We start from the raw sequence: 25,788 nt of genomic DNA, 5'->3' as shown, positions 1-25,788 counted from the left end.
TATGGGGAGGATACTTTCAAAAAGGCTTCAAAATTCAGTAAATTAAGGAGAAAGAAGTATATTCTTCTTTCTTCTTTGTGCTTTCTACTGAGACGCAAGGACCATAACATCATTCCAACTGTGTGAAGCTGAAGCATACGTTAAATACACCGAAAGCCAGGAGAATATATCAACGTGCTAGCAAGGCTCTTGTGATCGAGGGAGTGCATAACACTCGTAGGGAACTGGATTCAGTCTCCCGAGAGTTGTTTCGTTTACACCTGCTGTTAAGCAACACTCGCAGGAATTGTGGTTGACTTTCGATCGCATTACTGCCATCCAGGCTGAACGAAAATTCAACCAGGTGTCATTCAGACAGAAATTAAAGTTCCTCCGTCTAGCTCAGAAACAGGCGGTCTCTCACACGAACCCGGATGCTAGTAAAACTGTCGTTAATTTTTCCAAGAAATCCTTCGACAAGAACCAAATGGCAGTTCTAGCTAGGGGTTTTAATTTTGCTGTCGCTCCCTCTAAAATTCCCACTGAGGAGTTAATTACTTCCGTTGAGACAGCCACCCACAAACTACCTACGGATGAGGCTGAGGAGTTAAGACAGATATGTGTGAGACTCATAAGGTCCGCTGTTGCACCCGCACCCAATTTAACAAGAGGCGAAAGGAGAGCTCTGAAGGAACTTAGAGATGATTCTGAACTGACCATTCTCTCAGTTGATAAGGGTAATGTGACAGTGGTTATGGACACTGACGAGTATAAAAATAAGATCTCGCCTATATTGTCAGAGCCTGTTTACAGACTGAGCTCACATGACCCCACCACTCGTGTGTCCAACGCCACCATGAATCTCTTAAGGCAATCTTCAATTCCAAAAGAGGAGGCTAAACATCTGTCCCCGGGGGATGCAGTGCTACCTAGATTATATGGCCTGCCTAAGATCCATAAAAAAGATGTTCCCCTCAGATTTATTGTTAGTGCGATAGGTTCTCCTACGTATACCCTGGCTAAATACCTATGCAAATTGCTTCAGCCATAGATAGGACGTACTGAATCATAGTCAGGGACTCTCGGTATTTCGTCAACAAGCTGTCAACCATAACCCTTCAACCTAATGCACTTCTGGTGAGTTTCGATGTGGAGTCCTTGTTCACTAAAGTGCCGATTGACTCAGTCATGTCTCTCTTTGAACACCTGTTCCCCGAGGACATTACTAAGCTATTTTACAACTGCATGACATCCAGCTATTTCTTGTGGGGTGGGAATTTTTACGAACATACGGACGGAGTGGCTATAGGAAGTCCACTTTTGCCCGTAGTGGCTAATTTCTGTATGGAACATTTTGAGGAGGAGGCTATTACTTCGTGCCCATCAAACCTATGATATGTTGGAGGTATATTGATGATGCATTTGTGGTCTGGACCGAAGGTCCTGAGAATATTTATCTATTTCTAAACCACCTAAATCAACAACATCCTTCAATAAAATTCACTATGGAGATGGAGTCAGACGGATGCCTTCCTTTCTTGGATGTTCTATTAAGAAAGAAATCGGATGGCTCCTTAGGAATACCGTCTATCGTAAACCTACCCACACAAATCGCTATCTTCATGCAGATTCTCACCACTATTGAGCACAAAAACAAGGCATTCTCACGACACTCGTCAAGAGGGCGAGACGAATTTGTGAGCAATCACATATCCAGGTGGAGATGGACATGTTCAAAGTCGCGTTTACGGGTAATGGTTACAGCGATTTGCAGATTCATAGAGCCCTACATCCCAGAGAATGACCAAGCAAATCTCACAGAAGGAAGAAGTGAAGGGAACTGCCGACTTGCCTTACATTCACAACACCACAGATCGAATTGCCAAGGTCCTCCGCAAACACAATATAAAAACCGTGTTTAGCACCGCCACTAAAATTGCTCATAGTCTGAATGAAACCAAAGGACAAATTGTCCCCACTTTTACATCCTGAGGTATACAAAATTCCCTGTACTTGCGGTAAGGTATACATTGGCCAAACATGCCGGTCCATTGGTACCTGTATCAAAGAACATGAACGTAATATTCGTCTCAACCAACCAGACAAATCGGCAATACCTGAGCACGCTCTATCATCGGGTCATTATGTCATGTTCCAAGATGCTCGAGCTCTTACCCACACTAGACACTACAGGTCCAGGATTATGAAGCAGTGGAAATACGTAGAAATCGTAACAATTTCAACAGGGACTCCGGCTATCAATTAAGTAGTACCTGGTTGCCAGACATTAATAATTTACGTAGGTAGTTCCCTTCCCTATCTCTTCACTATTGTTATTTTGTCTCAGTGTTTTCCAAATTCATACGTTCCTCGTCGCCAAATGTTTCATTCCAGGCTTGTGTGTATGTCATACACCTGTCAATGTCATATCTTAAGTAAACACGTTATGTGAACCGCTTAGACTTATTCTGATGGTTCGGTCAGCTTCCGCTTCAAACGCTAGCGTTGTGCCACGTCCTGGGAGCCATCTGGCAGTGAATGAACGTACCATTTCCACTTCTATTACAACATCTAAATTCAAAGAGTCATTGTTTAAGAAGCCTTTCTCATGGACAGTAGAGATTTCTTCTGAGGACACAGAGCACAGTTCTCTGCAAAACGTAAAGAATTTCACCTTATTTTCTTGACACGACATAAGCCCACAAGCCTATACACTATCATGTTTATCATGGCCGTGAAAGCATCAATGGCAACATCTTGAGAGTTTGTCACTCTCTTCCTTAGGTCTTGTTCAATTTGTTCCTCCCATTGTTTCTTGGGTCTACCTCTAGGTCTTTTCCCTCCAACCTGCAGTTCAAAAAATTCTCTCAGGATCCTCATTCCTTCCATTCTTTTCAATGCCCACCTGGTCCTGTGAGATCTCCGAAGTTAAGCAACATTGGGCATGGTCAGGAGTTGGATGGGTTGCCATACGCTGTTGGTGGGGGGTAAGGGAATGGAGGAGCGAAAAGGAACTGGCCACCCTACCGCACGTAAACTCCGGTTCAGGAACACCTCTGCGGAGGTTCGGACCTGCCTTCGGGCAGAACAACCCTTACCTTACCTTACCACCACAGTCTACTGTTCTACTCTCTCCCACTCCGCATACACCTAGTGCTTCTTGTATTACAGTATTTATTATTCGGTCCTGTCTTCATTTGGCCAACATAATTCTTAGGAATTTCATCTCACTTGCCTGGATTTTACTTTCCTCTGCTTGGTTGTTACACAAGTTTCAGCTGTATACGTCAAGACTGGTAGAAAGTAGTTCTTGTACCGGTACATGATTTCCTTGCATCATATTGCCACTTTCTTACTCCATAACAATCCTCTCGTACTCGTAAAACCCTCCATCACACTGCACTCTTCTGCTTATCAACTATATCATTATCATTCTTCCATCTTTTGATATCACATTCTCAAGGTACTGAAATGTTACTTACTACATCCACTGGTTTTCTCTCAACTGAACTGTTACACCCCTCTTCCGTTTCTTTATCCTCTTGTAAGAGTACCAGTTTTGCTCTTTTCCTTGTTAATTTTTATTTGCCATTCTTCAATCACTTCATTCCATATGTTTGCCTGTTCTTAAACTCCCTCTTCATTTCCACCTAACACCACAGTCACCAGCAAATAACCATGCTCTTAGCAATTTATGTGAGACTTTCTTAATCTCCATGGCCAAACAAACCACCATAAGAAAACCTATTTCTCCCAGATTATTACAGGCTGTATATAATTTGGCTAGCTTATCAGAGGAGCATGTAGTTTCAACAAAAATAAGAGCTAGTCAGAAAAATTGTGCAACCAGGACCCTTCTATGTAAATATGCTGGCTGAACAGTGGAGTGCACCAAGTCAGCTTAGAAATTTAAATTTCTACAAAAATAAAAGTTCATGTACATTTTCTTCCTAATTCTACGAGTTTTCCACGAAGAAAGCTTTAGCTGATAGAAACACAATAAAGAGTAAACTGTTAGTTGTATCAAGAAAAGAGCATCCACGCAGGATTTAGAATTAAATTTCCTAAAAATCAATTCACATGCATTTTCTTTGTAATTACAACAGTTTCCCAGATAATTGCACTTTTAAATGTTAAAAGAGCATTCCGAGCAAACAATCTGGAGTACTCACATGTCGAGCGTGGCACAGATGGGTGGATTAGGGTGAAAATAGTTTCTGGTATCTATTGGTGGTGAAAATCCAACAATCATCATGTTCATTGTGAGAGAAAATTTGCTACGGTGGAAGGCGAGAGACAATGGAAAAGATTTGGAGCAAGCCAAAGGAAATGTTCATCTGGGATCCTTAAAAGAGAATACACTGCTTAATCTGTTAGAAATATTGTTCCCTGGTATGGGAAACAGACAGCTGTTTGATGTAGAGGCTGAAGAGAGATGAAATGTGACATAGAGAGGTTGATTAGAGGCAAGTTATTATTGGACTGTTCAACTAGTGTTTAAATCCAATCTCCTAATTGACTTGAATGCGGAGTGAGCCGCAGGTAATGCTAGTATGAGATAGAAGAAAGCCAACAGTCTTACCTGAATATGAACACCCACACACCACATTTGCATAAACAAACACAAAAACTTTCTCTACTCTAGAACCTGTGTTTTTTTTTTCATGCAGTGGACATTACATTGGTTTTCCTCTAAAGCATCTACCATACAAAAATAAAGAGTTAAAAAAAAAACCTTATGATGGGTGTATGCTCAGTGGTTTGGGAATGACTGGCACGGTTACAGATCAGGTCAAACGTTTGAACTTCAAGCGGTTACCCTTCGTGTTTTGTGAGTTGCGTAGGATATCAACAGCTGCATGAACATTTCTCCCCTATGTAAATGAGCAACACTACAAGGAAATACATTGACCTTTCTCAACCGGCTAGTGCATGACTAACATAAACACAGTCGTCAAGGAGAAACATCGGTGGCAGCTAAATTTTGCTTCGGTCTCACCAAATGTAAAAATACAAAACTGATCATGAGAAGCAAGACAGCCTTGTATACAAAGTTAACCAAACTTTACTACTACTCTGTGATTATAATCTTCAAATTAAAGTTTATACTTTTCCATCGTTCATTGGATTTCAATTCTTCACTGAAAACTTTCACTAGAATATGTACTCACCTCGAATGTTACAATTATTTACCTTACCTTAGAGACAACTGATAAGAATAACATATTTATGGAAAAGTTAGAATATAACATATTTTTAATTACCTCCAATTTTTCTAGTTCTTTTTGATAGTACAAGACATTCTGGAAGCAGTGCAGAATGAAAAGGTCGAGATCGTATGGTGGTATATTCCAATCTTTTTCACTGATTTTGACGCTTGGAAACAGAATTTCCAATTCTTCCTGAAAAAGAATAAAATATTATTATTAATACAAATTTGAGAAGTTTCAGTTAATCGACATGTAACATGATCATGACTTATAAAAATATATATTGAAAAATTGGTCCAAGGACAGCTTTGTTCAGTCCATCCGCTCTATTGGACCAATTATGCTTCATTTTTGTTTTATTCTCTTCAGAATGAACTGATGGTGAATCATCAGGCAATGATAGATCGCTAAGTTTAGTCAACTTTGAGTAATCTTCACATTAAATGATCACTCCGATAATAGGAGTTAAAGGCTTACGAAAGTCCACAATACATTCTGAACTTTTTACAATTCGCTTGACATCGCACTGACCATAGTGTCCATAGAAATTTTCGCTGAAGTTTCCCTGACTTTGCCTGACCTACTAAGAAAAATTCCCCCTCGTGTGTGCTTCTACAATTGTAGGGGGTTAACCTTGGTTACCCTCTTCAATTGAAGATCCTCTGCGTGGTGAGGGGGACTAGTAGCTCTTTTCTTGTGATGCCGAATGGAGCCCTACTGGGTAACCATTCGGTATGCAAGGAGGAGGAAGCTAAAGCACCACCCAACCCTAAGGTGTAACGCGACCCATGCCGATGGGGTGCATGGCACATGGGAGATGTATCCTGAACGGAGCCTTCGAGATACTTGGCGCCCTCTCGAAGTAAGTAGCCTTACCCAGGTATGCGGGGCTCTGCCTGGGCCGACATATATTTCCCTAGCTACTTGTGGGACCTAAATGAGTACCGTAGCTACCCATAAACCGGAGAGCTCTTCTGGGGCCTCCGAGAGAAACACCAGTTCAGCAACAACCCATGGGGACTCTTCAGAGATACCCTCGGATAGTACGACCTCGACAGTGAGAGCTCACTCTAGAGGTGGGCAATCTACTAGTCCAGAAGAAGAAGAAACATCACTCCAGCGCTGACAAGAGGAGGTATAAGAAGGCTTTAAAGGCCCGGGAGCAGGCCAAAGAGGGCCTAACTCCTGGAGCTGAAAGGCCTTCTACTGCCACGACAGCGATGACTGTGGGGGGGATCCAATGGGCACAAGAGGCGGGACCCTGAAAAGGGCTCTGCTTCTAGGGCACAGAGGACTCCACCCACCAAGATGCCAGTGGGGAAACGACTTCTGTCGGGGGCAATCCCAGAAGAAGATCGGCAGACCCACAAAAAACCCAAGGTGGAATATGCCAAGATAGCTAAAGCTGGGATCAGGATTGCCATAGTACCTGTACGATATCCTGACCAGCAGCTATCTGAGAAACAGGTGGAATCTGTGGAGGAAGCTATCATCACCAATCTGATAGACGAGCTTCTGGAACAGGGGCACATTAAGCCTCAGTGCCTGGACTGCTATCTGCCGAGAGGTGCGGCCGTCATTATCGCAGAGAATGAAAAATGAAATGTCATGTGGCTTTTAGTGCCAGGATATCCCAGAACGGGTTCGGCTCGCCAGGTGCAGGTCTTTCTATTTGACGCCTGTAGTCAACCTGCGCGTCGTGATGAGGATGAAATGATGATTAAGGCAACACATACACCCCGGGCCATTGGAATTAACCAATTAAGGTTAAAATCCCCGACCCGGCCGGGAATCAAACCCGGGACCCTCTGAACCAAAGGCCAGTACGCTGATCGTTCAGCCAACGAGTCGGACGCAGAAAATGACGAGACTGTAGCATGGCTTTCTAGTCTTGTTACAGGTATATAACCGTGGGAAGGAGCCAGACTCACAATTGTGGGCATGGATAAACTCTTTTCCTATAAGAGAGTCATGGTCTGGATACCAGGACAACCAAAGGACAATAACGTCCTTTTGGGAAGAATGGCACGCCAGAACCATGGCTTAAATCCCAACAGCTGGAGGGTCTACGACCGCAAGGAGGAGAAGAGAGGTGCCCGACTTGTGGTCAGCATGGACTCCAGAGATGTGGAGAAAGTGGTGGGGAAGATGAACTTCTGCGGGGTGCATGTTGCTACCTTCACCTTGGTGGAGGGCAAGCGCGACAAGCAGAGGACCAACCCCACCACAGACAACACTGAGATCAGCAGGAGCGAAGAGCGGGAGCCCGGACAGGAACCGGGGCCAGCCAAGCCTCAAGATTCATCGCAGGAGACGGAGCTGCACGTTCTGAGACCGCATACGGTAAAGTATTGCATGAAAGTAAGGAATGATTACTTTCATACAAGCAAACATACTACATTGTATAGCGGCCTCTAGGGTACTTAAGGCAGGTTTTCGATCGCCCTGATACAAGAACCCTGGCTTAGACAGGGGCATATCATGGGACTAAAATGTGCAGGCTTCACTCTATTCAGTGGAGTAGCAGAGGAGAAGCCTAGAGATACTAGTTAAGGATCATAACGCTTGGGCTATACCAGGCTTCATTACTAGAGACCTTGTACCAGTTCTAGCGAGATATGAAGAGGGCGGACAGCCAAGCGACCTGGTTGTCTGTTCTGCATATTTCCCAGGAGACTCTGAATCTCCACCCCCGCCGGAGGAGTTCAAGAGACTGGTGATATACTGTAGGAAACAAGGACTAAACCTCATAGTAGGATGTGACGCCAATGCTCGCTCATCACAGCATTTGGGGAAGTAAACACACAAACCGAAGGGGAGAGCATTTCATAGAATTTCTATGTACAACTGATCTTGAGATCATGAACATAGGTAATACCCCTACCTTCATCAATAACAGGAGTGAGGAGATCATAAATCTTACCCTGGGTTCCATGGGAATCATACAGGAATTTAAATACTGGAAAGTTTCTTTGGAGCCTTCCTTGTCAGACCATAGACACATTGTGTTTCATGTAGAGGGCTCCTTTGAGATCCCATCTTATAGAAACCCTAGACGAACCAATTGGACGTCTTTCAGGGAGGATGTGAGGAGGGCACTGGAAGGAGGACCCTCAAATATAATTACGAACAAAGAGGAGCTGGAGCTCAGTGTGAGCTTTCTCACACAGACACTGGTTACCTCTTATGAATTAAACTGCCCAGTCGTTAAGGCAAAAAGAGTAACAGGAAGCTTCAAGTGGAACAGTTATCTTGAACACCTGAGGAGAAACACACGAAGGCTCTGGAATAAATACAGGGAACTTCAGGATCAAGAAAGCCTAGATTCCTATAAAGAATCACAAAGAAGGTACAAGTCAGAAGTCAAAAAGGCTTTTAGGAAATCTTGGAGACAGTTTTGTGACTCCACTGAAAGTCAACATGAAGCGGCAAGGCTTCGTAAAATTCTAACCTTGGATGGAAGGGCAAGGCTGGGCTCACTGGAGTCACCTTTGGATGGATATACATCCACAGAGACCCTGAACTTACTGCTTGATGCCCACTTTCCAGGTTCAGCAGTCACGAATAGTGAAGTAGAATCGAGCGGATCCTTCAGACCCGATAGAAGTGGCTGGAAGGAAGCTGCAGAGATTGTTACCCCAAGAAGGGTGAAGTGGGCATTAGAATCTTTTGCCCCTTACAAAAGCCCAGGAATGGATGGGATCTTCCCAGCATTTCTTCAGGAAGCGGGTGGGGTCCTTATACCATACCTGGTCAGAATTTTTAGAGCCTGTCTCACTATGGGGTACGTGTACTCCTTGTGGCGTCAGGCAAAGGTAGTGTATATACCCAAACCCAGAAGGTCTTCATATACTAGACCTAAGGATTATAGACCCCATTAGTTTAACGTATTTTCTTCTTAAGACGTTGGAAAGACTGGTGGATAGACATATCAGGGAGAAAGTATTAAGAGACTGTCCCCTGCATCCTCATCAACATGCATATCAACCAGGGAAGTCGGTTGAGACGGCACTACACCAGCTAGTTTATAGGCTGGAGAGTGCCTTGGATCAGCAACAACTTGCTATGGTTGTATTCCTAAATATAGAAGGGGCCTTTAACTACACATCTTTGGGCTCCATATAACTTAGTCTAGAGAGAAGAGGAGTGAGCAGGATACTCATAAAATGGATTATGGCCTCACTGCAGGGCCGTCAAGTTCTGTTTACCCTCAATGCAGTAATGTTGAGAGCTAATATAGACAAGGGGTGTCCACAGGGAAGAGTATTATCACCAACATTATGGTGTCTGGTAGTGGGTAAACTACTTACCAGGTTAAATGTTGGAGGAATTTAAGCCCAAGGCTACTGCAGATGACATTAGCCTGATGGCGGTGGGAAATTTCCCCAGTACGGTTTCAGAGCTCGTACAGAGCTCCCTACGTAGGGTGGAAAGATGATGCCACGACACTGACTTGTCGGTTAATCCTGACAAGACGGAGCTCGTGGTATTTACCAGGAGGAGGAGGCTAGAGGAGGCTATACGGACTGTCAGAGCCTTTCCTATTTGGGAAAAAATTAGTTAAGACAACCTCAGTTAAGTACCTAGGGGTAATCCTTGAGGCAAGACTGAGTTGGAAGAAACATATAGACCATAAGGTGGATAAGGCTCGCAAGATTATGTGGGCCTGTCGCAGGGCCGTCGGAAAGACTTGGGGCCTAGGACCTAAGGTGGTCCAGGGGCTCTATATTTCTATTGTACGGCCGACGATCACCTACGTATCTTTAGTCTGGTGGCCAGGTTCGGAGAGTAAAACTGTGACCACCAAGTTAAACAGTGTCCAAAGACTTGCGTGTCTAGGAATAACAAGGGCACTGGATACGATACCATTATGTGCAATGAAGGCCATCCTAGATCTTCCCCCCTTACATTTATATGTTAAGGAAATAGCGGGAATGAGTGCCTACCACCTCTGGTCACTCTGAGGATGGTCCTTCAAGAATCCGAATAGAGGTCATGCCTCTATTCTTACAAGGCTTCACCAGACCTGCCGTACGACAATGATGATTGGGGACCTGATGAAGCCTAGTTTTAATTTGAATTATAAGTTCACAGTGGTGATACCCACAAGGGAGGAGTGGGCCGCATATGCTGGGGCCCGTCTTAGGTCTGGGGGCTGTACATGGTACACAGATGGCTCGCGGACAGAGACGGGCACAGGCGCCGGGGTCTGGGGGCCTAAGACAAGGCTCTCCCTTCCTATGGGTAAATACGCTACCGTTTTCCAGGCCGAAGTATACGCAAAACTGGCCTGTCCAATATATATATGGAACATGCCTGGACACAGAAGATGCATCACCATTTGCAGCGATAGCCAGGCAGCGTTAAAAGCACTATGTGCAGTTAAAACAACATCAAAAATGGTATGGGAATGCCAAAGGATGTTAGATCAGCTGTGTGAACTTAGCTCAGTTACCCTATTATGGGTCCCTGGGCACACAGGTATCAGTGGAAATGAAGCTGATAAACTAGCGAAACAAGGCTCAAAAGGTTCCTTTCATAGGACCAGAGCCCTTCCTGGGAGTGTCACTCCGAAGCGTGAAACTGGTAATATCCCAGTGGACAAACCAGTCTCACTTAGGCATCTGGATGAGGTTAACTATAGCAAGGCAGGCACGTGAACTTATCAAAGGGCCTAGCCAAAGTTATAAAAAGGTCCTGATAAATTTGAATACGACCAGAATGCGAATGGTAGTTGACTGTTGATAGGCCACAATACTTTACAGAGACACCTACACATCATGAAAATCAGTCAGAATCCGATGTGTAGAAGATGCGATAGGGAGGAGGAGACCTCCGTGCATGTGTTATGTCAGTGTGAGGCTCTTGCAAGCACTAGACATCGATACCTTGGCTCACATTTCGTAAGCCTGGAAGACATCAGGAATGCCAACATCCGGACACTGGTACCCTTTATAGGAGCACTAGGGCTGGACTAGGCAAACCCGTTTAAGGGACACAAAGGGTCTTCACAGACCTACGTGTGGAGCCCTACGAAGGCAGGGTTCACCCATTCTTTATCTATCTATCTATCTACTAAGAAAAATTAACCTAAGTCACCAAAACTGAGTGACCAGTTAATTCATAGAACAGCACGTTTCACAAGGAAGGGAAAAGCCCAGGAAATTCCATCCTCCACCGTCCCCATGGCTGACCTAATTCTCTCTCCACTCTCTTTTTAAAATTATTTATTGAAAAAGAATTGTATTGATGGCACTTTACATATGAACATAATAAATATTTTAACAGTAACATGTATCGTATACATTTATCTTATTTCCGAGGGACAAAGTTACAAATGACTTATTAATAGAGTAGTGCATTTATGAAAATTGTTTTACCATAGTAATCTAACACTATTTTGTGGGGATTTAAAGTGCTCTTCAGATCAAAAGTTGTTTACAACAAGAAGAAATTAACCTGTATTTTTATTTGTAGTGTACATTGGTAACATGCGAATGATGATGATGCTTGTTGTTTAAAGGGGCCTAACATCTAAGGTCATCGGCCCCAACATGTGAATGAAAGTATTTCGAAGTATCATAAATAGTTCCATACATCAAGAAACAAATGATACAAAATGCAAATTTAATGAACATTGGAATTCCATTTATGTTATTAAAAGAAATGAATTAGAATTTTGGGAAACAAAGGAAGAATTAACTTCTTTTTAATAGAGTAATTCAGTAAAAGGTACACTAAGCTTATAACATATATAATATAGAAAAAACTTTGGTAGCCTAATAGTAACTCATGTGGATTTGAAGTATTCTTGAGATCAAAAGCAATTAACGTGTATTTGTAATGCCCATGAAGAAAATGAATTCCAACTAGTTTAGGTCTACACAGTTATTGAAAAAATTACTGTTTTTGTTTTATGTTTTCTAGAAAAAAATTCTCCCTTTCAATTTCAGCATCCTGCTTTTCTCTTTAAATTTTGAACTTTTTTCTTTTTTCCTCCAACTTTTACAATTGTAATTCAATTTTCCTTTTCTCCATTTTCTTCTTTTCCTCTTCTTTTTAATTTACCAGGTATGACTGATACCTCCTTCATGAAGCTCGGATTGAGGTCAGCATACTTCTATTGATAGTAACATTCCTCGAACCACCATGTTTCACACTATCACAAATTATTCTTTGGGACACAAGTGATACTTCTAGAAGATTTTCGACTAGTAAATGCCTACTGACAGAAAAGCCTGTCTCAACAAATGCATTACCATGGGATGAGGTGAAACAAAGTTTCAATACAGTCCAGAAATCTTCATTTTTCTGCCCATCCTTTGAGACTTGCAAATTTTTTCCTAAAGGTAAGGAGAGTCGATGTATAAACCTAGCTAATAAAATAAGTAATGTGTAGTTGCCCTACCTAAAGATACACTATTCCAATACCTTGCTGAAACTTTCTGCAGTTTTCTATCCCAAAACCATACACACAAGTCCATTTGTCCTCTTTAGACAAATTTGTTTAATGATTTGTCAAAACAATGTAGTCAGAACAATGTTTTGTGTCATTTTGCAAACTTTCTTTTTAAAATACAGGGCTAATCAATGATTTATCAATCAATACTAATCTGCATTTAGGACAGTTGCCCAGGTGGCAGATTCCTTATCTGTTGTTTTCCTAGCTTTTTCTTCAATGATTTCAAAGAAATTGTATACTTATCAACATCTCCTTTGGTAAGTTATTCCAATTACAAACTCCCCTTCCTATAAACGAATATTTGCCCCTATTTGTCCTCAAAATTATTTGTCTACTAATGCCATTCCACGCCATCTCTCTGTTGACAGCTTGGAACATACCACTTACAAGTAATGAAAATCATAGCGAATCCGTATTGAAAATAATCTTGTGAAAAATATGAGAATTTTATTTTTCTTCCACCTGTTCAATACAACTCAATAAGTTAAGAGTTAAATTCCTATTAAAATAAGAATTGGTACTTGTTTCATCCTTTCCTATGGGGCATCATCAGCCATAGCATTACCCCAAATCATATCAGATACCAGATTTTAAAAAAAAATCTAAAATATACTATAAAATTAAATAGTTAAAAAACTTCACTTAAAAAAGCAGTCATTAAATGAGTAAAATTTAGTTGCAAGTAAAATTAACAATAATGATGGCCTTGAGCCGTGGTCAATGTTGTTTATGAATGAAAGTATAAAATATTGTTTACAAAATGATGAAAGTATGTAGGAAACAAAGATAAAATTGATTATACAAAAACTTAGTAAGGAAATGCATTCCAACACTGTGCCATTTTTACTGTTCTAACTCTTCTAGACCTTCGACTGTGTCGACACGGAATTACTGATGGCAAAATTACGTGCTCTCAATTTCTCACAAGGCACACTATCCTAGATGTATTCCTATCTTTCTGATCGCTGGCAGGGTGTATCAACAGGTGAAAATTTCTCTTCATGGCAATCTACAGGGACTCGAATACAACAGGGGTCAGTGCTAGCGTCACTCCTATTTTCGATCTTCATTTCAGGATTTCAGGACTAACACAAGTAATTAAACATTGTCAATATGATGTGTACGCAGATGACTTAAAAATATGTATACACATGCACATCCTCGTGACTTACCGACTGCAAAAAATCATACGAATGACGACTTAGAAAGAATATGTAAGTTGACCAATGACCATGCACTAAAAATCAATGCCCAAAAATCGCACTGTATTCTTTTAGCTACTCAGAAAACCCACGCACGCCTCACAGACGTTCATACCCACTCAGTAACATTAAGAGGCACTCAGTTAAAATTCAAGGACACAGATCGAAACTTAGGGATGATCATGGACAAAAACCTTAGGTGGAACAATCATGTAATAGGTATGTCAGCGAGTGTTTTATTCCTTACATTCCCTTAAGAAACTCAGAGATTTACTACCTCAAAATGTACGAAAACTGCTTATCCAAAGTATGGTAATGCCAATATCCAGCTATTGTGACATAGGTGTTCGATTTATTTCAGATATATCAAGGTTTAACCATATTTCTCCCGCATTTGACTTCCATGGCTCCGCTTAAGAGAGCGACGAAATTTACACACTGTTTCCCTGTTACACTGTATACTGAACCTTAACACTCCTGAATACTTTGTCACACAATTCCATTACCTAGCATCACCTTCTAGTATTATTATCAGATCATCATCCACTACAGTACTGAGCATTTCCATTCACCACTCAACTGGCTACAGTAGATAATTTGTAGTCGCCACGAGCTGAATTTGGAATTCCCTACCTGCTGAAATTAGGAGCGTGTCAAACCACCTCCGCTTTAAGAAACTCTGTCAAACCTGGTTAATAAATAATAATTATTCATAACATACATAGGATTAGATCATAGCTCAGGTATTTTATTAGGTTAATTAAAACATTTAATTAATACCTTAAGATATTAAATTATAGATAATTTATTTAGTGTATATTTAACTCTTCATGTACGTGCATGTATGGTCTGAGAGAATAGCAGGCTTCATAGTCTGAGTCCCACCATATAAAACAAGACAATAAATAATAATAATAATAATAATAATAATAATAATAATAATAATAATAATAATAATAATAATAATAATAAAAAACATATACATACATTATCATTATAGACTGTTATGCCTTTCAGCGTTCAGTCTGCAAGCCTCTGTGAATTTACTAAAGGTCGCCACAATCCTCAATTTGCAACTAGTGTTGTGGCCTCATTTAGTTCTATATCTCTTATCTTTAAATCGTTAGAAACTGAGTCTAACCATCATCGTCTTGGTCTACCTCTACTTCTCTTACCCTCCATAGCAGAGTCCATTATTCTCCTAGGTAACCTATCCTCCTCCATTCGCCTCACATGACCCCACCACCGAAGCCGGTTTATGCATACAGCTTTATCCATCGAGTTCATTCCTAAATTAGACTTTATCTCCTCATTCCGAGTACCCTCCTGCCACTGTTCCCACTTGTTTGTACCAGCAATCATTCTTGCTACTTTCATGTCTGTTACTTCTAACTTATGAATAAGATATCCTGAGTCCACCCAGCTTTCGCTACTGTAAAGCAAAGCTGGTCTGAAGACAGACCGATGTAAAGATAGTTTCGTCTGGGAGCTGACTTCCTTCTTACAGAATACTGTTGATCGCAACTGCGAGCTCACTGCATTAGCTTTACGACAACTTGATTAAATCTCACTTACTATATTACCATCCTGGGAGAACACACAACCTAAATACTTGAAATTATCGACCTGTTCTAGCTTGGTATCACCAATCTGACATTCAATTCTGTTGAATTTCTTACCTACTGACATCAATGTAGTCTTCAAGATTCTAATTTTCATACCATACTCATTACACCTATTTTCAAGTTCCAAGATATTAGACTGCAGGCTTTCGGCACAATCTGCCATTAAAACAAGTTGTCAGCATAGGCAAGACTGCTTACTACATTCCCACCTAACTGAATCCCTCCCTGCCATTTTATACCTTTCAGCAGATGATCCACGTAAACTACGAACAGCAAAGGTGAAAGATTACAGCCTTGTCTAACCCCTGTAAGTACCCTGAACCAAGAACTCATTCTACCATCAATTCTCACTGAAGCCCGATTGTCAACATAAATGCCTTTGATTGCTTTTAATAATCTACCTTTAATCCCATAGTCCCCCAGTATGGCAAACATCTTTTCCCTCGGTACCCTGTCATATAATTTCTCTAGATCTACAAAACAAACACAACTGCCTATTCCTCTCGTAGCATTTTTCAGTTACCTGGCGCATACTGAAAATCTGATCCTGACAGCCTCTCTGTGGTCTGAAACTACACTGGTTTTCATCCAACTTCCTCTCAACGACTGATCGCACCCTCCTTTCCAAGATGCCAGTGAATACTTTGCCTGGTACACTAATCAATGAGATACATCGATAGTTGTTGCAATCCTTCCTGTTCCCTTACTTATAGATAGGTGCAATTACTGCTTTTGCCCAATCTGAAGGTACCTTACACTCCATGCTAATTTTACTACTCTATGAAGCCATTTCATCCCAGCCTTCCCACTATACTTCACCATTTCAGGTCTAATTTCATCTATTCCTGCTGCCTTATGACAATGGAGTTTATTTACCATCCTTTCCACTTCATAATAATAATAATAATAATAATAATAATAATAATAATAATAATAATAATAATAATAATAATAATAATAATAATAATTTATTACTCTATACAGAATATCATCATCTGCAAAAAGCCTTATCTCTGATTCCACTTCCTTACTCACATCACTTATATATTTAAGAAAACATAAAGGTCCAATAATACTGCCTTGAGGAATTCCCCTTTGAATTATTAGTCAGATAAAGCCTCGCCTACTCTAATTCTCCGAGATCTACGTTCTAGAAATATAAAAACACATTCAGTCACTCTTTTGTCTAGTCCAATTGCACTCATTTTTGCCACTAGTCTCCCATGATCCACCCTATGAAATGCTTTAGACAGGTCAATCATGATACAGTCTATTTGACCTCCTGAATCCAAGATATCTGCTATATCTTGCTGGAATCCTACAAGTTGAGCTTCAGTTGAATAACCTTTCCTAAACCCGAACTGCCTTCTATCGAACCAGTTAATAATTTTGCGAACACGTCTAATATAATCAGAAAGAATGCTTTCCCAAAGCTTACATGCAACGCATGTCAAACTTACTGGCCCGTAATTTTCAGCTTTATGTCCATCACCCTTTCCTTTATACACAGGGGCTACTATAGCAACTCTCCAATCATTTGGTATAGCTCCTACTGCAAACAATAATCAAATAAGCACTTCAGATATGGTACTATATCCCAACCCATTGTCTTTAGTATATCCCCAGAAATCTTATCAATTCCAGCTGTTTTTCTAGTTCTCAACTTTTGTATTTTAATGTAAATATCATTGTTATCATATGTAAATTTTATTACTTCTTTAGCATTAGTCACCTCCTCTATCTGGATATTATCCTTGTAACCAACAATCTTTACATACTGCTGACTGAATACTTCTGTCTTTTGAAGATCCTTACATACACACTCCCCTTGTTCACTAATGATTTCTAGAATGTCCTTCTTGGACCCTGTTTCTGCCTTAAAGTATCTATAACAAAGGAAGCCTTAATCTTACCCACAGTAAAATTTTGAGCAATTTTACTGTCTGGGAACACTGTTTTGAATGCTGCAGAAGTTTCATCACAAGAGTTCAGAGACATCTTTCCAGTGACAACCTGGAGAGTCCATATGGCTTCAGCTAATGTAACATCATGTTCATTCACACTGAAAGTCTTTAAACTCGTTTGACTTGTTCCTGGCACTGCTAATTCTTTTGTAGCTGTGGATGTAGTGCTAATTGTTGGCTGCACATCTTCAAGTGGAGATGGAGTAGAAGTATCTTTCTTAGCAAAGAAATAAATTGTTGGCTGGGAAGACTTAGCTTTCGAGTATTTTACATGAGTAGGTCCTTTAGCATAAGAAGTGATTGATTGTTTACCCAAATTACTAAATTTGAACATTTACAACACATTTTACAATATGCTGAAGTTGCATCATTTACCAACATGTCCAACCAACCACTCAATTCGGGAAATACTTTACTGTCTAACACTGCTTGTTAGCCATTGTGATGAGTTTAAAGCAAGCATCCTAGAACTGAAATAAAAAATAACACAAAATGGTTGAAAGAAACGACACAAGAGCACAACAAAAATGTGCACGCTATGTAACACAGATAGGTCTTATGCGACGATGGGATAGGAAAGGGCTAGGAGTTGGAAGGAAGCGGCTGTGGCCTTAATTAAGGTTCTGTGCCAGCATTTGCTGGGTGTGAAATTGGGATATCAAGGAAAAACATTTTCAGGGCTGCTGACAGCGGGATTCAAGTCCACTATCTCCTGAATGCAAGCTCACAGCTGAGCGCCCCTGCACGACTGCACGACTAACTTGTTTGGCCATTCTGTACTTAGTGGGTTGCACACAGTTAAGGAGCAATATCTTTATGTAAAGATATCAGCAAAGTAAAACTTAAATATGACAGAAGACTGTATGCTTCAGCACACACTACAGCAATTTCTCCAGCTTCATAGAGCATGCCATATCTTTTTTTCCCATGTACTCAATTGAAACCAACGTGACGTGCCAATGTGATAGTTGAGGTCCCACCAATGAACAGAAGCTCTTTGTCGGTAGAATGGACATACATCTCTAATTCGGACCAGAATTCACCTTGTTTTTTAGCCAGACAACCTAGCTGTGGTGCGCAGCACTACAATATGCACAGCTGTTGTTGGGTCAGTAACCACCCGCATACTCGTTAGGCACTCAGAAACGCTGGCAATTTCAGTAACACTGTTCTGTAACCTCTCACAATGGCAACTGCCACTCCTTTCAGTTTGATGTTGTACCATAATATATATATTTTAATTTGTTAACACTTGAGTGTGTCAGTCATCTCACAGCTCCTTCCTGTTAATATGCCGACACCTCCTCCTCCTCCTCTTCCTCTTCTTCTTCTTCTTCTTCTTCTTCTTCTTCTTCTTCTTCTTCTTCTTCTTCTTCTTCTTCTTCTTCTTCTTCTTCTTCTTCTTCATCCACTCCCTTTTCCAGATTCTCTCTGGGTAGGGTAGTGTACCAAAGCCCTCCACCTTACTCGATCTTTCCACCATTCCTCTTCTAGTATGTTACTGCTATCGACTCCTTTATTTGCAATACAGTCTACAACAGAGCTCCTCCATCTCATTCTAGGATGTCCCCTAGGCCTCTTTCCAGGCTCTGTATCCATGAATGTTCTCTTTGGTATTCTCTCTCCCAGCATTCTCATCATGAGTCCAAACCATTTTAGCTTTGCTATATCAATCTCTTCTTGAAGTTTACACACTCCCACGCTTCTCCTTATTTCCTCATTTCGTATTCTATCTCGCCTTGTCTTTCCATGTATGCTCCTCAAAAACCTCAATTCAGCTGCTTGCACTTTAATTCCGCTCAGTTAACGTCCAGGCTGCTGAAGCATAGGTCAATATAGGCAATGGCACATCTTTGTTCCATACAATGCCTCTCACTCACTGGTAGAAACTTGCAGACTGCTGTGTTCTTAAATCAATTTCTCCACCCAAATTTCCATCTTGTGATATCACGCTGCCCAAATATTAAAATTTTTTCATGACTTCAAGAGGTTCATTTCTTACTTTTATCACTCTCCTGGATTTTCTGTTACCTCTTGTCATGATCAAAGTCTTACTTTTTGCAGTACTAATCTTCATTCCAAAATTCCTTATCTCCCCAATCCATAAATCAACTTGTGTCTGTACTTACTCTTCATTATCTCCCCAAACTACAATGTCATCAGCAAAGAGCATAGACTTTATTTGCTCGTCCATCATCTTCTCCTTGATATTAAGTAGAATTCTAACCATGATGATAATGAAGAGTAAGGGAGACAATACACTTCCCTGTCTTAAGCCTGTCTCAAGTCTGAACCATTCAGTTTGACCCATTTTGGTTCTAACACAGCTTTTGCAATTCTGATACAATGCTATTACCATCTGCATTGTTTCATTCCCAATCTGTGCCTCTGTCAATGTTTTCCATACCAAATTCCTTGGGACACTGTTTTATGCCTTTTCAATATCTAGAAACGTTACTACCATGTCCTTTCCATATTCCCAATACCTTTCCATCATTTGATGCAATGTAAATATTGGGTCAAGTGTGGACCTGCCTCTTCTGAATCCATACTGGTGTTCTGCCAATTTTCCCCTCTATTCTGTCTCTTATTCGTCTATCCAAGATTCTTTCAAGGATCTTAGCTGTATGAGGTATCAGTGTCATTGCTCTGTAATTTTCACATTGCTTCCTGTCTCCTTTCTTGAAAATTGGTATAATGACCCCTTTCGCCCACTCTTTTGGAACAGTCTTTTCTCTCCATATCACTCTGAAGAGTCTATACAACCACTGTAGACCAACTACTCCTGCTGCTATTATCATTTCTATGGTGACCTCATCAATTCCAGTTGCCTTGCCTCGTTTCATTCTTTTAGTGGCCCACTCAAATCTCTGCCATGGATACCTTGTTTTCCTTATCTTCCATCTGCAATAAATCTGGTTCTTCGATTTCTTCTTGTACCAAGGTATTTTGCATGTTGTAAAGCTGTTCAAAGTATTTTCCACACTTCTGCAATATATCCCGCTTCTGTGTCATCACTTCCTCCTGTTCATTTTTAATGAAGTTAGCACCTTCACCTGGGTTTTTCTTCTTTTTAACCCACTGGAATAAGATCTTTCTGTTTCTTGTTGTATCTTCTTGCAGAGATTCAGTGAATTTTTGCCAGCATTTCTTTTTTTCTTCTTGATCCACTTGGAGCAATCCTTCTTGCAGTGCCTGCATTCCGTTTTGCATTCTGTTGTTCTGTTTCTCAGCCATCTTTTCCAAGCTTGTTTCTTCCTTTTAACTATATCTTTTACCATGTCATTCCACCAGGGCATTTCTTGATCTTTCTTCCTTCCTGATACTCTTCCACGGGTATTTTCTGCAGACTCGATCATGACTGTTTTAAAGTATGCCCATTCTTCTTTGACCCTTCCAATATCTTCCTTAGGTATACTTGTTTTAATGTGTGTCTGGAACTCTTCATTTATTTCCTTCTCCTGCAATTTCCACACCCTTAGCTTTCTCTGCCTAATCTCAGTCATCTTTTGTATCTTTCCCATCTTTAATTTAGCTTATCACAACTCTATGATCTCCTTCATAAGATTCACTTGGGAGGGCTGTTACGTCTACCAACATTTTCCTGTTACCTTCTCGACCAAAATGTAATCTATCAGAGTTTTGATTTTGTTATCCCAACTATATCGTATTATCTTCTGACTGTTTTTCTTTCAAAACCATGTGTTACCAATGATCAGCTCATTTCTTCTACAAAAGTATACCAAAATATCTCCAGCCTTGTTTCTCTTCCCATATCCAAATGGATCTATAATCTCTTCATCTCCTTTTTTTTTCCTGACCTACTTGGGCATTCATGTCTCCTATTATCATAACCTGTTTGTCCTGTACATAGTCTTCCAGATATTCAAGGTATTCCTCTAGATCTGTATCTCCTGTTTGTGGAGCATATCCTTGAATTATATCTGTAACACCAGTTTCAAGTCTCAATCTGACCTTAATCAACCTGTCATTTATGTTTTCCACCAATTCTAGTTATTCCTTTAGGTCTTTTCTAATTATGAGACCTACACCACCATTTTTGGCTTCTGTTCCTCCACTATAGTATAAGGTGTATCCTTTCTTTAGTTTCCTCCCACCTTTTCCTTTCCATTTGGTCTCACTAATTCCCAACAATGCTATACCTTTGTCAACCACAAAATCTACAATTTCTTCCACTTTCCCTGTTAGTGTCACTACATTGATGGTCCCTATCTTGATGTATTTGGTTGCTGGTCGCCCATTTCTCACATTTCTCCCAACATCACAAGAATTGCACGTCACTTGTGGGGAACGCCCTAGCATTTTGCATGGCGCTTGTGGGGAATGCCCTAGCATTTTCCGAGGCTTCAGTACACTTGCCATCATATAGGCATTTATTACGATGGGTTTGCCACTCCCAAAGGCATTTTAGAGCTACTGCCAGCTGAAACTTGTAGGCCACTCCTAACATGGAGAACAGACGCCTTTTGTAACTGTTCCTCTGGAGTACAGATGCTACAGCTGATATGGGGTTTCAGTGGCATTTCCTCCACTGAGGGCCCATTTCCCTTCTATAAGTCCTCCGCTCTTAACTGTTGGTCCTTATAATGGGCTATTTACCGCCACCGGCGTGGAGACACTGGCTGTATAGTTTACTCCATTACCACAGCTGATTAACTGGCCAGACAAGTTGCAAATCAGTATTTTGACCTCGTTTCTTCAGCCTGTCTCAGTCTTGGGCAGGAAGTCTTTGCTCACTTATCACCCCAGTCTGATGAGATTAACCTTAACAACTACATGTTCACTGTGAAAGATTCTCACTTAACACTGATCACACTGCAAGATTCCAGCGTGTTACATTATTTTGTGGCATTTGCTGGTTGTTCATTATTTACTTTAGATAATCTGATTATAGGAAGCGTGTTACTTCTGTATTACGTCTCCTAAAAGAAAAAGACCAGGAATCTTCACAAGAAAAACTTCATAAAGGAAACTATCAGAAAAGGTTTAGCTTACATGAACTACAGAGGGAGAAATATCAAGAAGAAAACAGGCAAACATTGCAGGTTGGGGTTGGAAAACAACTAGAGTTGACCAAGGGAGATGGGATAGGATAGATGGAAGTGAGGAGCCTGGCACAAGTAAGTGGAAGCAATGCCAGGACTCAGCTAAAGGGCCCCATGGTCGCCAATCCACTCTCCCAAGTTACGAACTCCCAGGGCACTTTTAGTTGCCTCTTACGACAGGCAGGGGATACTGTGGGTGTTATTCTATCACCCCCACCTACAGGAGGGCACTTCTATGGGTACTCAAGCCAGATGATAACTAGATAGCTAGATAACTGTGCTGCCCATCTACATGACCGTAAGAAATGAGAGAGTTGTTTTCTATCCTCTGATCTGTACTAGTATCCTCCAGTGTTTAGATGCAGGGGTGATGAAGTGCTTCAGAGGGTACTACTGCAAGCAGCTGATGCAAAGGAGTGTACTTATGTTGGATGCTAGGAATGAAGTTAAGATGAACTTCAATATTTTGCAGGCAAACACTTTGTTGTGACAGCATGATTCCATGTTTCACCTGATACAGTTCAAAACTGTTTTCATAAATGTGGCTTTGGCAAAAGCAGAGATATGAACGACCGAGCTCGATAGCTGCAGTCGCTTAAGTGCGGCCAGTATCCAGTATTCAGGAGATAGTAGGTTCGAACCCCACTGTTGGCAGCCCTGAAGATGGTTTTCCGTGGTTTCCCATTTTCACACCAGGCAAATGCTGGGGCTGTACCTTAAGTAAGGCCACGGCCGCTTCCTTCCCACTCCTAGCCCTTCCCTGTCCCATCGTCGCCATAAGACCTATCTGTGTCAGTGCGACGTAAAGCAACTAGCAGAGAGAAAGAGATATGAACGACACCAACACTGTCAGCAAAGAATGTGTTATTGGCAAGGACTGGAAGAAGAATGTACCAGGGGATGTCAACTTCAACATGTATACAGTGAGCATGCCACTCGTGGTGTAATGAGTGTAGAACAGCTGTGTGACAACCAGCTACAACTGCTACATCCAGCGCAAGCACCGCGCATGAGATTGCGAGTGAGGGGGAAGATGACTAGGAAATTGAACCCCTGTCAACTTTTGCCAAAGCATTAGTCACTTCGACAAAATTCAGAACTATATCTCCACCTATAACACAGATCGCAGAGAAGTACAGAATGTTTTAAATATTAAGGGAGCACTGTATCGTGAAAAAAAGATGAAACAAAACATAGCAACAGACCATTCAGGACTTTTTCACTACAAAGAATCTACTATATTTTGTGGCTGAAGGAATAATGTCATTAAATACATCAGTGTGTGGGACGGCAAAATTTTATTTCTGTAAGTGCGTGGCTATTTCAGTACTATTTCTTCTGTCAGTTTTATTGTTTTGGTGCTATTTTTGTATTTGTGTATGGTGATTACTTGTATTGTGACTGGAACTGTTATGACCAATGCTTATTTACTTATTTACATGTTTTCAGAATTGTTTATAACTTAAGTAGGTTCAGCTGAATTATACTAGTAATACATGCTGAATTCAAACCCTTACTGGACCATCTAGCCATTTGCATCATGGCAGAACCTTAATCTTTATTTCATTTTTTTCACTAATTCTATTCAATAACTTCTTACAATTATCACCCAACATTTTCACAAGCTCTAGCTACTTATGCCTAACACTCGCCTTGCCTGTCGTGCAAGCCACATTGTTTATCAGCCAACAAAGCATAAATGGAAATTACTAAGGCCTAAAACCTTAAACAGGGGAAAAAAGACAAATTCTATGTTTTTTTTTAGGATATTAAATCTAAGTCTTCCTTTTTTCATGACACCGTCATCAGATCATGATTACTGTACATAACAGTATCCGTTCCAGTTAGATTCATTAAAATTAAAAAGCAGAGGATAGAAGTACCATGGATGTTTCCAAGTTGTCAGCGAGTTGAGCTACTGCATCATAGTGCCCTGTTTCCCCCCGATTGGCACAATTACTCTGTTATTCTCTTTTCATTTTTTTTTTACATGTTAGTAACAATAATATTGCAGCAATGGTGAAACTGAAGTCTCAGATGTGGTTGTAAATTTCTTAAATATTAATATAGTTCAGATAACTTATTTAGCAGCATATTTTTCAATGAGCTTGGGTGATGAAGTTTGCTGGTAAAACTGAATTTAAAGTATTGCGTTTTTTTAACTCCTGTAATTTATGTAAGAGTTTCTGTAAGATTATAGTTATTGTATATCATTATTGCAATGTCCAGCCAAATTGTTTGACTGGTTTAATTCGTTTCTGGATTTCCTGTTTCCCCGTATTATACTTTCTTTTTTCCAGGATCCCCTCCATGAACAGAAAATCAAGGCTCCACTCCATGACATCTAGAAATGGAAGTTGATAAAATTAAAGATCACCATACGTAACTGGCTGCAAGGCGAAAGCAAAAGAAACCATAAATAACTTTGACAAAATGGACCCTAAATAACATGAGATTGTATTGTAAGCATATTCAACTGAATATGGAAGGAATCTGCATCATGTCCCAATGACGCAATGAATATGAATGAATATTAAGGGCAGTGAATATTAAATGCTCTTGCTTTATTTTTATAAAAGTATAATAATTTTATTATCATCTTACAGCGAGTGAAAAGACTAAACTAAACTTCCATATTTCCTGTTAAATTCAGACTATGTAGGGACTTATTCAGATTAATTTATGCACTATAGGACTGTGTAGATGCCAGCATTTGGCTTTAAGTTTCACAAGGATGTACAAATGTTGAACCTGTTTCCCTTATCATTTTTCTTTCACTGCAGCTCGACTTATTCAAAATGTGACCTACTTAAAATATTTTGGATTGTAGCTCACCTCCTAGGCGCAGTTTAGGCTTATACTCCATTTCAATGGGCATTATTGCCCCATAAGACCACATACTCATGTCTCTTTTTTACAATTTGCTTTACATCGCACTTATGGCGACGATGGGATAGGAAAGGCCTAGGAGTGGGAATGAAGCGGTCATGGCCTTGATTAAGGTACGTCAACATTTGCCTGATGTGAAAACTGGAAACCATGCAAAAAAAATCTTCAGGGCTGCCGACAGTGGGGTTCGAACCCACTGTCTCCTGGATGCAAGCTCAGAACTGCGCGACCCTAACCGCATGGCCAACTCACCTGGTGTACTCATGTCATTATTTGGTGATTATGAGTAATGTTTTCAGTATTCCTGTTCTCTTTGTTCTTCTGGGCTTTTCTGAATTGCTATACTTGATTAGACCTTAAATTTTCTATGGCCAAATAAATAGTGTGAGCT

The 25,788-nt window shown here is 40.6% G+C and overlaps 1 protein-coding gene across 1 annotated transcript in view; it reads right to left on the bottom strand.

Annotated features, from left to right (window-relative positions):
* Mitofilin (inner membrane mitochondrial protein mitofilin) overlaps positions 1 to 25,788 on the bottom strand; it is a 197,711-nt gene that overhangs the window by 45,669 nt on the left and 126,254 nt on the right. Inside the window, exon 8 of the mRNA XM_067143176.2 lies at positions 5,244 to 5,381. Coding sequence (XP_066999277.2) covers positions 5,244 to 5,381 — 138 coding nt within the window. The remainder of the gene's footprint in view (positions 1 to 5,243; positions 5,382 to 25,788) is intronic.

The sequence above is a fragment of the Anabrus simplex genome, chromosome 3, assembly GCF_040414725.1.
Source record: "Anabrus simplex isolate iqAnaSimp1 chromosome 3, ASM4041472v1, whole genome shotgun sequence".
NCBI lineage: Eukaryota > Metazoa > Arthropoda > Insecta > Orthoptera > Tettigoniidae > Anabrus > Anabrus simplex.
The sequence above is the reverse complement of the archived record's forward strand: the minus strand, read 5'-3'. Positions and strand labels throughout refer to the sequence as shown.